Consider the following 17,817-nt stretch of genomic DNA (forward strand, 5'->3'; position numbering starts at 1 on the left):
AATTAATTGTCATTAATTGTGTTTGTGTTTATCCACATACCTGTTATCCTAATATCCTTAGCCTCATCTATAAATTAATTTACAGATTTACAGACACTTTATAAAGGGAGACCAAACAGAACTGGCTGTCTTTCAAGTGCTAAGGACGCTCAAAAACTACGTCTCCCAGCATTCCCTTGTTCTTTCGAGATTCGATGACGTAATCAAGAAGTGGACAAAGCCAAACATCCGTGTGCGCGCTGGCGGCTCGAAATTAGTGCATGCAGCAGAAGGAAATTCAAAACGAACAAGGTATTTAAAATACAGCTGTTGTGCTTATATTGTTTTATAATCGTAAAAGGCAGGAATGGTTTCAGTATATATTGCACTGTTATTGCTAGCTATTTAATTATTTTTAAATAATGTGAGCTTCTAACTGTATACTACTCTTTTTTTCTGGTCTCCCAGTAAATGGGCCTTTCACTAAATCATGACTAGATAATCCTGTAAGGAGAGGTCAGCTGAATAGTCATTCTGTATAAATTCTAACATTACAGATAGGAGTGTAAATGGATAGGTGGTGAATGCACCTTAGTTTAAGATTTATTTCTCGATTGGCTGTGCTGAACTGGTTTGTGGAAGGTGATTTGCTGCTTAATTCTTACCTCAGAGAAACTTGGAAATACTTATAAAAAGCTTTAGTAGAAACACGGCGTGTTTATGTGGAATTATGTATGTGTGGAACTTGTCTGTTATCAAGCAATATAGCCTTTTATTCAAAAATTGATCTTTTGGATTTTTAAAAAACTAAGTGCACGTTGTTGGTACTACATGCAACAGATTTTAGGCGCTTGCGTGCGTTTCAGTGGGTGAACTTGGGCTCTTCGTTAACACGTAGTGTATACAGTAGTGTCCCTCGCTACAAGGTGTGAGCAGTTATTCTGGAGTATAATTTAATCGTTTGACATGTGCAGCATTGGACATGATCAGAGCAGATTCATGCTTGAACATCTCGGGGGAATAGCCTGCAGTCCCCTGGCAGTTCTGACCCGACGTGCGATAAAAGACCTTTCTTTGAAAACACAACGCGGAGCTCCGATCCACAACGCAGACGGACAAATGCTCGGGGAATGTAGCAATAGTCAGGCGCCAGAAGGTGTAAGATTAGAAGGTTAAATATTGATGTAACAAGAGAATGCTTGTAATGAGACAGTGACTAGGAGTATACTAAAAATACAGCCCTTGCCTGGAATGCTTATGGAAATGGAGCTGCTTTCCTGTAAGAGACTATCTGATGTGTCTGTATAGATTAGCAGGAAAAACCGATCCTGCTTAGTATGGGATGTAGGGGGTGGGGGCTGACTCTGTACAGCCTATATTATCTAAGCCTTGTGGAAGGTCGACCTGTTTTTTTGTGCCTGGGAGTTATTTGGGTGTTCTTCAAATCTAAAACCTCAGAAATTGACCTATTTCCTTTATTGCCTCAATTTGCACCTTCTGTGTTATTTTCTGCATCACCTTGAATATATTAGGTACTGTCATTGCCATCTATATTATTTAAACGGCATCTACTCTGAATATCTCAGGGTGTTGCATGACTCAATTTGCAGCCACCTACAGGTGATCAAAGCTGTTTACGGTGAAACTTTAAATCTGATAATGATTAATGTCTGGATTTAACCTGGAAAAAAGTGTAATATGCAGACAAATTTAGGTGCTTACAGCAACAGTTTTTTTTTTGCAGTGCAGAGCAATGTGGAGTTAATGGTCCCGTAAAAAAAAGACATGCAAATTCAGAGCACTTTGTACATCCTTAGAATCAACAGGAGTAAAGCTTAACTTTAGATTGTAGACAAAGAGCACATAAACTGCAGGAGCAATAAAACAGCACCCGGGACTCAACTAACCTACCACCTCTTAATCTCAGAAACTAAGCATTTAGTCATGAAGAATGATAGTAATCTATTGCATTTACTGACTGTGTTTCTTTACATATATGAGGAGACCCACTTTATCCAGCAGTGAAGTGCAGCCCCCAGACATCGAGGAGTAGGTGGAGGAGCAAGGAGCTGCTTCACCAGCTGGGTTCAGGGGGAACTCAAGAGAGGTCAGATTTAGCAAGGCCAGAGTGGAATTTAGCCAGGACATCGGGTTTAACACCTCTACTTAAAAAACCACCATGGGATACATCAGGCAAAGCAGGCGGGATTTCGGGATTCCTGCTTAATATCCAGCATCTACTGCAACAGTGTGCTCCTGTACTCACCATACCATTGAATTGGACAATAGCATTATACGGGACAGTCTGTTCCAGAGGGAAGGACACCAGTGGGTATAGTACTAGTCCCCCAACATTGTTTTAATAGCACACTAATAACAGATTTTACTGAGAGCCCTCCCAAGCCTTACTTAGCTTCTGAGATTTGTCAAAATCAGGTAATCGATCTGGCACACAAGATTGGGCTCGTTAAGTACTGACATTAATGGTGATGGGGATTAACCTGTATAATACAGAATTTGTATTCCCTTACCTTGACCAAGGGCATTGTTTTGATATTGTAAAGCATAGTACACCAGTTTGTCACCATTTCCACATTTTACCACTAAATGACAGTTTACTAAATTTCTTGTGTAAAACTGTTTGATCAGCAATCAATCAGAATCAGTCAGCAAATAACATTTCAAATGGCAGGAGCCTATATCTTCCAGTTTAATACACAGTAGCTACAATAATTGCAATAAAGAAAATCTAAAAATAGAAAATATTCTTGTGCTGGAAATAAGAGGTGTAGCTTTTTTTTATACATGTTCACAGTTTGGTTGGCAGTTACAGTTTTTGAGTTATAGAGTAATAGAACTCTCACACCATTTGCTTTGAACCATTATAGAAGAGCTGGATGTGTTAAAAAAAAGCTGCGTCTTTAACAGCAGGACCTGTAGATCTGTTCAAAAGGTTCATAAGAACCTTATAAGAATAAGAGAGAACAGAATAAGTGACCAAGTATTGGCAACACCTTTTCCCAAATGGTGTAACCTAGAGGATTCCCAGTCTGTTTACCTTTGTGATTTAGATCACTGCAATACTGGCAGTGAACCAACTTTTTGAGAATGCTTATTGTTGTTGCTGGGTTTTAGCTCTGTCTATGCCTATACATATTTTTGAGTCCATGTAGAATGATGTATTTTAAGGCTTTCATGTAAAAAAAAAGTCAAGTGAACTTGAAGGCTGTGCCCACTGTTTTTCTGCCTTTGGCGAGTTGGATGCTATCTCAGTGTACATGTGAGATAGGAATGCCACTTCTTTTGTCGCCAAACAGCAGTTTTATCATCTTTATCAAAAATTGCATCATGGACCAGTTTTGAATGTGTTAACTTTGGGAATTATTTTCCATTTCCATAAAGTTTGCCTTCCCGTGTGAGACGTTAAATATAAGTTACTGTATATTTGAAAGGAAGAACTGCATTTGTACATGTACATACTCCTCTGACTATTCTAAAATTTATTTTAATAATAATGAATAATTAAAAATGAAATCTTTCAGAAACTGTATAAAGCTAAATATAACATGTTTTTCTCAGGAGGTTGTGGTGAGTTGTATATAGGCAGGAGGGAGAGAAAAACACAACAGCCACATTAGTTCTGTTCCCCTTCTTTGACTTCTTGCCCTTTCAGATCTTTAAATCCCTGTTTGTTGCTCCCTGTTTCTTTACAATACAGATGGGTGGAGGGGAGAATATGAATCTGCAGGATGGTCCCTCATTATTTCTGGGGACTGTTAACACTTGAAAGAGAAAGAAAACGTATTACGCAAAGATGAAGAGCGCTGTCAGTGCGGGGTGGGGCCAGCGGATTTCCTCTCACATCATCTGTTCTGTGCAGCGCAGTGTACATTAATTTCTGGATCGATTTCTCCCCATGAGTCAAAGAGACAAATGGTCGGACTGTTCCTAGTCAAGGGGTGCCGAGAGGAGTGAGGGTCTTGTCTGAAGACAGGTCACGTGTCAGGTGGTACCTTGTGCCTTCCACCCATTCTGTGATTTATTCTTCCGGCTCTGACATGGGGGGAAATCGACGTCGCAGGAGTGAGAAACGGAGCTCGGGCGTTGGCCAGAGCTGCAAAATCAAACGTCTACTGGATTATTGGAGTTTATTGCTATTATTGGAGTGGAAGTACACTTTAAATTGGTTTTTATTATTTTCGTTCACTGTTTAATTTTATTTTACAACAAAGCGTAGCCTAGGCACTCTTTTTGTGTAAAAAGTCATTTATATGGAATTTGTATGGCTGTGCTTGAACTTCACTTTTCCTGGTAGCGTATCTTGGTGGTGGGGGCACTAGCGTATGATATTCAGTTGTTCTAGATGGGCAAGTAAAATAACTACTTTAAGAACCATCGTCTAAGAGCTTTACAGTGGAGTCCAGTTCTGCCCAGTGGAGTGGAGTTCCAGTGCACATTGATGAATAACTGTACCCATTAAAACACCTGAAACACTGTTGTGCATTTCAGCCTTGTTTCTTCCAACAGAATCCATTTCTGCTTGTCGCATTCACAGCAAATAAGCTAAAATTGACAAAGATGATCTCAGACAGCTTGAATTGTACACTTTTATTGGATAAGCGACTAATAGGTCAAGATAATGTTGAATAAATCTTTTAAAGGCTATCTAAGTGGCAAAACTTGTCTTAGGGTTCTCAAGGCCTTGCTGTCTAGTTGTATTGCAATGCAATTATAGGCTAATACAAGCTGTATGTTTCCGCAACCTTGGGTTTGGAATGGCACTTTATGAATTAAAGTAAGTAGTAGTAGTACATGTTATTTTTTCCATTCCAAACATTTGCATTAAAGACCAAAACTACTGCACTCACAGTAGTTCACTCTACTGCCTTAACTATCACTCTGTTCTGCCTTAACCAAAATTGGTTTTCTTTCTGGCAGTTTCTGTTGACCAGCATGGTTGTTCTTTATACCCATATTATGTTTGGTGTTACTTTTCATCTGCATTCCCTACATTAAACTTCAGTGATTCTGTGATTTTTATTGGTTTAATTCTTCTGAAAAGCTGGCTCAAGATTAAAGCTGGCTGTGGAAATTCATTTTTTTGTTTAATTTCAGGGTTATTGATCCCAGGGCTGTTTATTGCTGTATGACATCCATAATCACAACAACAGGCTGACAGTGGAGATAAATAAAAGGGAAGACGAGGGGGGGTTGAACTAAGCCCCATCACTCATCTCTCTGAATTAATTACTAGTTTTTCCTGACCTGATTGATCTCACTGCGACCAGCCATAAATTTGCTACTGAACTTAAGAAAACTTTTTTTAACAAAGAAATTAAAAATATATCTAAATTGAAAAAATATATAAAAAGAACATATCATCTGTTTTGGTCATTTTAGTTAAAAGAGTGTTTCTTGCACTGCATAAATGAAAAGGTTATGTAAGAAGCTGAATCTCTCTTAATAGAGCCGGCTGAATTCGATGTAGAGGAACAAGTAAAAGGCTTATTCCGTGCTGAAAAGAGAAGAAAGGAAATAACATTTCGGCTGTGGAGCTCACACCCAAAGAAGGCAACACTGCCAAAGCGTTTTCCTTTCCTCTCTTTTCAACATGGAATAAACCTTTACTTGTTCCTTTGCAGCCTATGCATGCAGACACAGCTCCCTACTTGAACTGAATTAGATGTATGTCACTCTATATCGGTACTTGGGTGCTCTCTCTGTATGCTGGGTTAATAAATGCTAAAACTTTAGGATTTAAAGCATAACAGTATAACCTAGTAATCTTCTGCTTTCACAGTGCTCTCAAACTCACAGAACAGTCAAGCGGACATGTTCATGCATATTGAAGAAATACTATACACCTGTTCCTTGGGTTACTTTGGATTTGGCCTTCTGTAGGTATATTTTCTTTATTGCTTTGAGAGCAGCAACCTCTCTTGAGGTTATTTTACTGCTAAACCACTTCTGTCAAGATTTTATATCGGCAATCTCATTTTTTTCAAGTGCACATGTAGCATGCACCTGCACTTACAGATATTCTCAGATATTCTGAAGGATGGACTGAAAAAAGCTGAGATTGCATTCAGTGTGATAAAAGCGGAAGCTGGTTCTCTCGGTGGCGTGTTGAAGGTCTTCATCGGGCGCTGGCGGTGCGTGTCGTGTGTCCAGTGGTGGAACGGGAGCGCTCCCCTCGGCCAGGCGTTCGCACGGAGCTGACTCTTGGCTGTTGCAGGCCGAGCCGCGGGAGCCGATGGAACAGGAGGGGGAGAGGAGGCCAGCGCGCTCCAGGAGGCCCGACATGGCGCTGTACGTCCCCAAGAGACGGCAGGAAGAGGGGGAGCCCGCGAAGGAAGCCCACCCCAGCGAGGTGGCCAGCAGGCAGACTCAGGGCGAGGCAAGGGGCAGACTCCAGGACCCGGGCGAGGTGGGCAGGAGGTCCAGACAGTGTAAGGAGAAAGGAAAGAAGGGGAATGCACGAGCCAGAAGGGACCGGGAAGGAGGGAGCAAGGTGCCTGCTGGGGGGGTAGCAGACGGAGATTCCAGTTTCAAGGATGGTATAGGGAAGCCAGAGAAGAAGAGAGACGATGAACGGCTGGAGCCTGAAGAGAAGGAACAGAGTGATGCTGTGGAGAATGACAAATTTCAGGAGCTCTGCGATTCCCTAACGAGAATGGGAGAGGGAGACCCTGCTGTAAGAGGACCTGGTGTCTTCCGCACAGATCTGGAAAACGTGACTGGTAGCCCTAGCTTAGCAACAGCCTGTCCTCCTAACCCACTTCCCACCGAAGGAGAGGCACAGCCCGAGGATGAGGAGCTGGACAAAGGGGCGATCACGCAGAGCTCCGAGACTGCCTTGCAGAACATACAGTGGCCTGCTTCCGACAGGCCTGTCAGCGAGGCGCCAGAGATGGCAGTGAGAGGAGACGAGAACAAGGAAGATACTGATTCTCTCGGTCCAGGAGAGACAGCAGAGCAGGAAGAGGACAGCTGGGACGCCCTTTTCAATGATGATGGGGACTGCCTGGACCCTCACCTGCTAGAGGAGGTAACTGTCCTTCAGTAAGGAAAACTTAATTTTAGTAACTGGAAAAAAAACAGTTATTTGTTTTACTTAAGTATCTATGGTGGTTATAGGGGTAATTCTCGGTATGGGGCCTATAGTCTTTGTCATTAACAAAGGGAACTGATGATGCTGTGATTCAGTGTCCTTTGAAAAATATATCAAGGATTTTGCTCTCACCTTTCACATTTTGAAGAAAAGGACATTAACATAACCCACACAGATTAGTGTTATAGAGTGAATAGGGGTGAATACTTTACTCTTTACTCTTCTATTCTTTTTTCAAGCACATTTGCTGTAATGGCAAATGTTATTGTGGGTAGTGTAAGTAATGTGGTCCAGGAAGGTTAAAAGGGATTATAGGCATGCTTCGGTTGGTCAGTTTATAGCCGCCGCCTTCCCTAACAACAGTAAAGGTTTGTTTTCCTGGTCACTTTTTTTTTTGCAGAAATTACTCTTCTCAAGGGCTATTTGTCTTGAGGGGAGATAATTCAGAAGGAAGATGTAGATGTCACTGTTCTGGGTCACTGGTTTGCACACAGAAGCAGTATTGCTGCAATAAAGTGCCATCTGTAGTCTTATTTTCTTCCTGACTGGTTTGCTCTGCAATTGTGGGCTTAATGGAACTGTGGATCCTTAGTTTAATATAATATTTTATATTTGCCCTGTCCTTTTAAAGAATTACACATTTTAAGGTAATTTTACTCAATTACCAGTTTCTATTATCAACTAATATAACGTAAGTCTTCTTGCTTCACGCCTTAAACAGAAAAAATACTATAATTGTAATATGCAGTACATATTGTAAGTGACTAGTGTGGTTTTAAAATGTCCTTTGGGTAATGGAAATGAATTATAGCAGATTACTATACCCTTGTGGTTGGCACAGTTCTATCAGACACTCCTGGCAAACCTATAAACAGGGTATGAAAAAGATGAAGTAGTTAATGTAAAGTTTTGGTACTAACACTTTTTGTTTAATATATCATGAATTTATTATTTATTTTTTCAAATGTTCTTAAGCCCTCATTTTCATTTATCAGTCAAGCACACATACCCTTTTCAGCCAGCTGGATTGCTGCCAAAGGGAACATCCTGCTGAAAGCCACATTTCTGAAGGTTGTGAGATTTCCCTGTATGTAAGTCATAATACAGTTTGCCTGAATTGTCCAGTTTCACCATAGGCATGAAGACTGAAGAGGGATCTATATTCCTTCTGAAACGTAAAACTGGACTGTCATTAAAACATCAGATGAGAAAATATGGAAAAAGTCAGGTGATCTTAGTCTAAATATAAGGAAATCAAACAATTATATGTAAATAATTCTTTATTTAAGTATTTCACAGAAATAGTTCAAGATGAAACAAGATCCCAGTCTATCCTGATTTGCATTTTATTTTTCGGGTTAAGTCATGGCAGAATAATAATGACTTATCAGATTGCATTACGACCTGTTATCCAGGCAAGGAAATGTTATTGCATTAAAATATTCGAGAAGGCAAAAGGTAATGGAATAAATCAGTAACAAAATCATTGCTGTACGTTTTTACAGCACTCTGGAAATGTTGATATTATTGGGGTAGAATAAAGATTTTTGACATAGTTCATGCCTTAATGGAAGAGGTAAGTTTATACAAGCTCTTTTATAATCACTACTGGCATTGGTTTCACTGTTGCTTATGGGTTTTATTAGTACAAATCAGAAACAGTATATGATTATCTCAAGAGAAAAGTGTCTACAGCAGTGAAGATGGAAAAGAAACGATCGATACAGGTTTCACTTTTCTATATGTAGTGGACGTAGTACCTTATTTTGAAGTTTTCTAAACAATGCAAAGTCATTGGCCTTAATATTTTCTAGTTTTTATGTTGAATGAGGTCAGGGTATGTTTATGGCTATGATGGATGTTATTTTAATCTGTTTATTTAGCCGGTTGGAGAGGAACATTTTTAATAACGTAATTAGGTATTTAGTTAGCTGTGGCAATTTCTAAAACCACAGTGGTGGAGTGATTCTAATTTTTGTTTTTCACTGTGTAAGGAAATATGAAAGTTTATTTTCAGCCCAGAAACACCCAGGCACTAATCCAATACAGTGGGTGAGTGCTGGCGCTGTCTATACTGAAGCAGTCTTTTGTATACTGCGTAGATTCTTAATACTCTTTTTAAACCTTGAAATACCTTCAGTACATACTGGCAGTAGTTTTTGAGACTAAACGTAAAAACAGAACTGAGAACAGGTGGTTTTCTATGTCATCGGCCAGTCACTTTAGTACAGTAAAAGACAGAAAAGGCTTAATTCTCCAGTTAGGTGTCATCCTAAAGTTTAATAGTTTTTTTTCCCCCCACTCTGACTATTGAATATTTTTTGGGCTGTCCTTCCTTCACAGATCTCACAAAAGCAAGGGAAAGTGAAGAAATCCATCCAGGAGCCACAATTCAATTATTACAGCGGGCCCGTGGAGCCGCAGCTGGACCTCAGCGAGGATGAGCTGTCTCATATTGTGGAGATCTATGACTTCCCTGCGGAGTTCAAGACGGAGGACCTGCTCCGGTCCTTCCACTCCTACCAGTGTGTACCGCAGCCCGAGAGGGGGGTCCAAAGCGTATGAAAAAAGGACAGGGGAGACCACATGTGAATTATACCATTTCAAACAGTGCTGCAAAATAAAAGCACATGGACTGAAAGTCAGGAGAGAAAGACCTAATAAAAGAGTGTGAGATGAGAGACTGACAGAGAGGCTAGAGGAGTCGTTTTTAATATTGCCTGAGAGAATTTTAGACCTGCAGTTCTTTTACTGACAGAACTATCATCCCTTTTTCCCCCCAGAAAACCTTCAAAACGAAGAAAAACGAGTGAGAGTGTGGGAGTGGAGATCAGACTATTTATCAGAGATTGTTATTTTGAAGACCGTCAGTATGGGGCCTTAGAGTATAGGTAGCAACCAATAGTAACCATTTAAACATTCAAGAACATGAACAAGATGGCTGTACCCTTTAATCAAAGGCCATACTAATGCAAATTGATTTAAAGCAAATACTGGTGACGAAAGCTAAAGCAGAGAATCATAAATTTAAAAGCCTTTGGCATTAGCTATGCTTGTGCCAGTGTAAATGGGCTGTTGAGTAACACCAGAAGCTCACTAAATACCACTTACTTTGAATTATTTCCACTGTTATTCTTTGGCCTCCATCTCACTGCCATCTATGTGCCTCTTGTATATCTAAGGTCAGGCCTTGTCCGGTCAAGGCTCAGCCACCTTTAGTAAGCATTCTTGTAATTGGAACATAAATGAACTCACTTTTACTGCTTCTTTAAAGATGAGATTCTGCTTTTGGTTTTGCAGGATTGGAAGGGCAGTGAGGTCAGACCTGAAAGCAGGTCGAGTGAGTGGGTTGGAGCTGGTGCACAATGAGATTCATTCAGCAGCTAAGGGACAGAAAGACATTGTACCATGTAGTGAAATTGAGTGTTGCAATTCCTTTTACAGGCAGAAAGGCTTTGACATTCAGTGGGTGGATGACACTCATGCACTGGGACTCTTCTCCAGCCCAATAGCAGGTGAGCTTTCCCATTCCGTACCAGCTCTGTGGTGCTGTCTTAGGCTGGTCTGCGTGTTCCACGCATCATGCTGCTTTTTTCGAACAGTGCGTTGCAGTTTTAATTTGAATTCAAACTGTATTAATGAAATGTGTAGAAAGGTGCTTTTAAAAATGTTTGTCCTCTGAACCTGCAGGGAAGAAGCTCTCGTTGTTGGTGTTCCGTTTACTTTAATTCATCATTTTGTTCTTCAGCAAAAGATGCCTTAAGGTCCAGACACCCCATGATGAAGGTTCGTCCTCTCTCCCAGGCTTCCTCAGCCTCAAAAGCAAAGGCTCGTGGATGTTCAGGTACTGTAGGCTGGAACATTCAAATGGGCTGACATCAGTTCCTTTCTTTAAAGTAGCTTGACTTATGATAATGGTCGCAGTGCTCCAGTTCATCTTAATTATAGGCAGGAGACGCCTGGTAATAGTAATTGTGCTTCTCTTTTTGGGTCAAATCTTGCTGCTGTCGTGTTATAGAGCAAGGCTATCTGCAGCCAAAGCCTTTGTCATGAGCACAACCTTTAAAGCAGAAGTGTTTTTAATCTGCCCTTGAAATCATATACCTATGATATGCCACCCTCACAATATTTTCATGCCAAGCTGCTTCCAATTATGTGATCCACTGGAGTGAAGCAGAGTATGTGTTTTCCACTTCCAAATTGTCGCCTGTATAATTTGTTTCTGATACTGTTACCTGCAGAAGAATACCTGCAAGCAAGGCAAAGCAGTGTCTCCAGGCACATTTCAATTAACTTTATGTTCAGTTTCATGTCTCTCATTTGCCAAAGCTTTCTGATCAGGTGTTTTGTTGTATTAGTCCCAAGATGACTGCTTTATGCTGCAGAAGGATTTGCTGCTCTTTGTGTATCTTCTGTGCACAGGCTGTTAAAAGTCAGCAGACTGTGTCTTTAATGGAATCTTTTCTCATCTGAATCACCTCCATCACTTTTCTTGCAGTCTTGTAGCCCCGAGAATCTTCATTACAATGAGTGGCGTTTGTGCTTGTCTGTTCCTTCTCCCAGACTACCTCCTGCCCGCGAAGGAGCGGCCCCAGACCAGCGCAGCCCTGGCCCGCAGGCTGGTGATAGGGGCACTGGGTGTGAGGAGCCCCCAGAGCAGAGAGGAGAGGGAAGCAGAGAAGAGGAAACTGCAAGAAGCTCGTGGTGAGGACTCACTCAAGGGATTCTCCTTCCTTCCCTCCTCTACTGCTAACCAACCCCATTAGCGTTCTTCCACAGTTCCTTCCTTCATTAAAATGTCAGGGTTCTCTCAGTCTCTAGGAGTAGACGTGCTAGATGTGCCAACAAACTGCTTACGAATGAGAGAAAACTTTCTTAGGTTCTTATTTATGTTCTTTAAGTCTTCTTCTCCTCCTCCCTTTGCTCCTCTTCTGTTTTTCAAAGTTCAGTATCTGACAGCACAGATCTGCTGAATATATTTTTAACCAGTCAGGCCAGATCAGCTGAATTGCCCTCTCTTTTCCAGCATGTGTGCTTTTATATTCATGTTAACATGGTGTCTTGATTCGGATGCAGTAACGTCTTTCAGTGGAAACCACTAGATGGAGACATATTTCATGTAATACAAACAACGTCTTGGAGGTTTCGTAAGAAACACACATTTGTTTGCAGCTTGTGGAGGAAGTTGATGTAGGCAACATCCTAAGTCATTTCAGCACTACAAGGTTTTGTATTTTAAAATATCTGAGCAAGCCGACAGGGTCTTAAAGATTTAAAGATTTTATTAGTGGAACAAACAAGTGTTATTAAACTCATAACAGTAAAAAAGCCTGTAGTTTAGCAGAGATTTATAAAATGAAACACTACAACATGCAACATAAGCTAAATAGGAGCTTTTCAAGACTATATTTATGTAAAAGCTTTTATAGTCTTTACAGCACATATACAGTTTTTGGGGTAATATTGTCAGGATCTCTAATCCTAACCATGAAACAAAGTGCAATACAGTGATGTTAATTTTAACTATATTGTTAGGTTTCCCTAGATACAGTGATTTTCTACAGGGTCTAATTTAACTGTAAATCAACTATGAATATGCTAATAAATCAAGTCCTTTTCCCCCACCCTAGTCTCTGGGACACTTATAAGATTTAGCAGAAAAATCGAACAGGTTTACTTAAATGTCAGCCTGTGTTGTCTCGAAGGTATTAAAAACTCACATGCCCTGTGTCTGTGCAGAATTGCTGCAATCTCCTCGTGTTTCACAGGCACTGAAATCACCAGCAAACCGTAAAGGAAAGAAGGGAGAATTGTGTGCACACAGGGGTCGGCCTGATGGCTTGTGGTCGAACAGTAGGCGCACTGTTGTAAATAACAACATGTCATCACGCTGAGGCAGAGGTGAATAAACACCGGTGTGGCAGAGAAACGCATTAGAGAGCAACCCCCTGGACTCAGCTAGTCCTCCCTTAGAAAGGGGTCCTTCCCGTCCCCTTTCCACCAGGCTTCACAAGCTTTATTTTAGCAGCAGAAGAGCTCATTTGAAAAAGATCTAGCTGTTGGTTTTTTCCCCATTGATTCCCAGAATGAAATATTCTGTTCTCTACTGCATTATGATGATGCATAAATCACTGTCACCAGGAAGAAAAATCCTGTGATCAGCAGAATTGCCTGCTTTCATTTTAAAGAGAATGCAGTCTTATAACCTCTCTATAGAAACGATGAAACTTTGAAAAATGTTAGTAGTAAGTCTGATCATCTATTAAGGGAATTTCTGTTATGTTTGCACCAATTGTACCAGAACTATAAATTTATAATTATGACAGGCATGTCCAATTCTGGAACTTCAGGGTGGCTGGGTTTGGAGGTTTTCACTCTGTCTCATCTGTCAACTTCTTTTTGCTCTTTAGATATTAATCTTTGTTGAATTAGACAAGATTAACAGATTTAACCAATTCTTAAATTGTGTCTAAAGTAAAATTATAAACACTGCTGGCCTGCAGCCCTCCAGTATCTGGATTGAAAACAATATTTTTTAAATGTATTCTGGTTTGAGTGACGTAGTTGCATGATGCTTCTGTCTTGACCGGGAAACCTTAATGATGGAAGCATAAGTTTCCAGGGTTGTTTTTTTCCTTTTGAACAAATAACACTAGTTATGAAAACAGCTTGCAAAACAATTATTTTGACGCATGTTTGAAAATGATATAAATACCATGAATACAGATAACATAACTGATGTTTAATGGAAACAGTCGGGTTTTTCAATAGTAACCGAGTGTGCATGTGTAGTGTTACTGGAAATAAAACTGTCAAAATTAGTTGAAGGATCCATATAAATATTGATTAAAAAAAGTATGATCCGAGGCCTTTCAAGTTGCTTAACCAGGCCAGTCGCTTTAACGTTGTTTAATGTTGATTTGTGCGACAGTGGGTTTGAGCCTGGGTCATTATTTTTACATTTTCATTTTTCCTTTCAGAACAAAAGCGCTTGGCAGCAAAACAACGTGAGGATGCTTGGGAGGGAAAATGATAAGCCTGACAGTGAAGAATGAGCTGTTAGTAGGATGTGTCGTTTCCTCTCGAGGGTGTGAATGGCAGAATGTGTTCATTACCGAACGGGGAAGTCTCGGGTCTCTGCCTTCTGATAAACGCATACCCCAGAGCTGTCCAGCCAGACCACACCGTGACACCCAGCTCTGTCCGTCTGCTCCTACAGGTGCAGGTTGGTGTGTTAGTCCCTTGCCATCTTTTGCTCTGTCTCAGCTCTAGCAGTAAATCCCTTTTCTCTGTGAGCCTTCTGTGGGTTCTGAAAACTATACAATTACTTAGGATTCTGCTAGACTCACAGCAGATTATTCTGTGGAGAGCAGGCAAGCTCCTCTTATGTGTTGCTAAATTCCTTTCTGTTTTACAATTACAGTTAACTGACAGAATTTTACCCTTTTCTGGTCTTAATGGGCATTCCAACTAATGAACCACCTATTGTACCTTTATGTGTTCAACCATGAGTGTGTGCTCTTCAATACTCTGACATCCTGTGCTTGAAAGCTGCTAATGCTGAACATCAAGACGTGTCTAGATGCATCAATCTTCATGGGTGCTTGACATCAGTGCAGAACTTTGCCACACAATCCCTGCCAGTTGACACAAAGCAGTTGTTACTTAGACCTGCAGTCATTTTGGTGTTCATGCTGTATCTGTACTTACTGTACAAAAGACTTGGCACTCATATCATGATCTGTTCTGTAGTGTCTGGCAGGTACTCGCCTTTCTTCAGCTACTGCAGGCACCTTGTGAATCCTTCTGCACAGCCCCAGAGTAGAGAGCATCAGGGTGCAAAGGTTTCAATCCTGTACAGTGAGAAATTTTCCCATCCCATCCCATAACAGTATTTGTATTTCCAATCCTGTCTCGTCCTGTACATCCATTACAGGATGTAATGCTATTTTTAAAGAAATCACATTTCTTTCCGTCTCATGACATACCGAGAACACTATTTGGAGGTACAGTAGTATTAGATTCAAAAGTTAGGTTTCTAGTTTATACAAGCTGCAAATACCTTGTGTAAACACATTCTTAGCCTGTTTTGACAAATGTTTCTGTGCAGAATCGTCTTAAAATAAGTTGCATCCACAAAACCTCAGTTCAAACCCTCTTATTCAACATATATTTATTTCAGTGTAGTGTCTCTGTTGAAACTTAAATCACCTCTCTGTAAAGAAGCACTGCCCTCAATTTTTCAAGAAGGAGATCATTTAAGAATGTACATTTAATGATACTCAAAATGATATATTTTCAAAATGTTAGAATTGTACATGTATTCTAAGATATAAAACATAAAATTACCTTTAATACTTGTTTCTTAAAGCCTGTTCTCAGTCAGGGGATAATTCTGCTGACTGTAGCTCACCTGTACTTTGAGCCAGTGCCAGTCAGCCAGAAGTCTCAGGCATACATTTCTAGCACATTTCAAATTATCTAAGGCTGATTTGAGGTTGTTTGATTTTCAAGTAAATAATTTGAAAATATGGCCATATATTTTGCTATCCGAAGATATGCAGCACATGTTCTTCTTAAGGCCATTTGTCCTTGTCACAGTTTTAAATTTAAATTTGGTTTAGCATGTGTTGCATGCAGTGCACTCCATCTCCTGAATCTACTGAAAGCTGCCTAAATGTTTCCAGTACCCCACAACACCGCTTGACTGTCACTTTTCATGGGGTTAAGCTTTTCTTATCTCTGCTCACACCCACCTTTTACAATTTGAAGTTATTTATGTTCTGAAACTATTACCCTTTGAATTGGCACAAAACACCAGACATTATTTTATTGATTAAATCTCTTCTACTTGGTTAAAAATGATGACACAGAATATTGATTGGCGTAAAGAAAAACATTTGCAGACTGACTGTTCATTACTAATAGTATGCATGTCCTTTCTGTATCATTCCATCATGAAAGGATGTGTCCCATTCTTGCCTGTCCCAAGAATTAATCTTTTTCTTTTCCATTCCTACAGTATGTGTATCATGCTTGTACTGTGGCTATCTCATGTTAATGTTGCCCTCTACCCCAGTGCCTTCCCAAATAGATCGCTCATTTGGCCTATCTTCAGCTGTCTGTCATCCCAATGCCACATACAGACCACATCAGAGTTGTGTATTCACTCTATGGTGTGTGCCGCCCGCTCCTGCTTCTGTGGTGGTCCAAGAGTTCAGATGACAGCAGTAGGTTTCCACACACCAGCTCAATGTGGGCTCATATCCCTAAAAGACACAGGTTGCCTTCACCCATTTCTCTGTACTCGTTGGGCTTCTTGGTGCATTCCTCCTGTGCATCTCCAGGTACACCCAAGAAGCAGCATAGACTCAGTGCCACCCACCCCCCAGCTTCACTTGCAGTAGGTCTGTGGCACAGCTCTGCACCCAGTCACCTCCCTATCACCCTCCAGTGGTAGTGAAGCAGCACTATTTCATATCCATGTCCCTTCTGCAGCAACACTGAGACCTAGTTTGGCCTACCAGGCGGAAGCTGCCCAGGCAGAGTGCCAATTGGACCCCTTTAGCATATGTGCTCCGCAGAAGGCAGAGACAAGGCACTTACCCTTCAGTAAATGCTACGTGCACTTCCCCAGTGACTAATGCTTCTGCCATTGGGAATTGAATTTGGAAACGTTGTTTTTATTTCACCAGACATATGAATGTCAGAAGAAACTTGATTTCCAATTTTGTGCCGTGGCGTTGCAAAAGACACTTTCAACAAACATATGTAAACGACTGTTCAGGTGTGTCTTTTAGGAAGATGGCAAGTATATGCCAAGGCCCTGCACTGTGAACAACTGTGACCTGGATAAACTGAACACCCAATGCCACTCTTAAGATATAGATGAGCTTTTGTAGAGTTGTGGGCTTTTTTTGGCCAGGTTCTTTTCATGCAACAACAGTGGCGGTTTTAATATTGTTTTGTATGGTAATTTTATATTTGTATGTATATATAGTTTTAACTGTGAGGTATTTGAAGTGTCCTCCTTTTAAAATGTTTCAGCTGTAAATGACTATTGATATTGTTAGTCAAAAGGACTATTGTTATGCATTATAATACCTGTAAATTTTAATAAAATTGTGAATTAAATCTTAGTACAACCCATTTAAAATGTGCAGCCTTCCGCTTAACTAAGATACTGTGGATCTGCAATTGCTGTTGGATTTCTGGAACTTGGTGATGTACAGATTCAAGAGTTGTGTTTTTTACCTTCTGTACTTAAATTTGGCACTCTTACTTAAAACCCATTAAATATTTTTTTATTCCTTTGGAATTACCTGCTTCAAAATTCTTAATGTGAGTTCTGCTGATAATCTTGCTATTTTTCCTTGCCAAAATCTAACCAGGAACATTTTTAGTAAAGGCCATGAGTGATCTCCAAAACAAACAGTTTTGCTTACACACATGGTAAAGAGTACCATTAACTCACAAACCCATAATATAACAGCTTTCTGTTGATGTGTCCTCCCAAGCTCTTAATTAAAATGTCAGTTTCATTAGTGAAATTGTCAAGGCGCTGATGTAATTCAGAGCAGTGTGTTTAGCACTGCTTTGTCTTTTGACTTACATGCTTCTGTTCAATGAATCAGTCACAGTTTATCATGAGATGGTGGCCACCAGCTGTATCTGCTTGGTGCTGACACCAGTTATGCGTCAGTTGTCCTTGGTGTGGTGAACTGCGG

General features: G+C 40.4%; 1 protein-coding gene across 1 annotated transcript; it reads left to right on the forward strand.

Moving 5' to 3' along the window:
* The first annotated feature begins 218 nt into the window (after positions 1-218).
* r3hcc1l (R3H domain and coiled-coil containing 1-like) lies at positions 219-17,408 on the forward strand. The gene is made up of 7 exons (XM_088917174.1): positions 219-291; positions 6,215-7,027; positions 9,434-9,615; positions 10,535-10,605; positions 10,839-10,934; positions 11,654-11,794; positions 14,071-17,408. Exons 2-7 carry the CDS (start codon positions 6,233-6,235, stop codon positions 14,121-14,123), a joined length of 1,338 nt encoding a protein of 445 aa, XP_088773300.1. The 5' UTR covers positions 219-291; positions 6,215-6,232; the 3' UTR covers positions 14,124-17,408.
* The last annotated feature ends 409 nt before the right edge of the window (positions 17,409-17,817 follow it).

This window comes from Atractosteus spatula, chromosome 5 (assembly GCF_055471065.1).
Source record: "Atractosteus spatula isolate fAtrSpa1 chromosome 5, fAtrSpa1.hap1, whole genome shotgun sequence".
In the NCBI taxonomy this organism is placed as follows: Eukaryota; Metazoa; Chordata; class Actinopteri; order Semionotiformes; family Lepisosteidae; genus Atractosteus; species Atractosteus spatula.

Coding starts and splice junctions, on each gene's coding strand:
- r3hcc1l (XM_088917174.1), top strand. CDS start 6,233: ATGGAACAGGAGGGGGAGAGGAGGCCAGCGCGCTCCAGGAGGCCCGAC. Junction 7,028..9,433: donor ACCCTCACCTGCTAGAGGAG/GTAACTGTCCTT, acceptor CTTCCTTCACAG/ATCTCACAAAAGCAAGGGAA. Junction 9,616..10,534: donor CGGTCCTTCCACTCCTACCA/GTGTGTACCGCA, acceptor TTCCTTTTACAG/GCAGAAAGGCTTTGACATTC.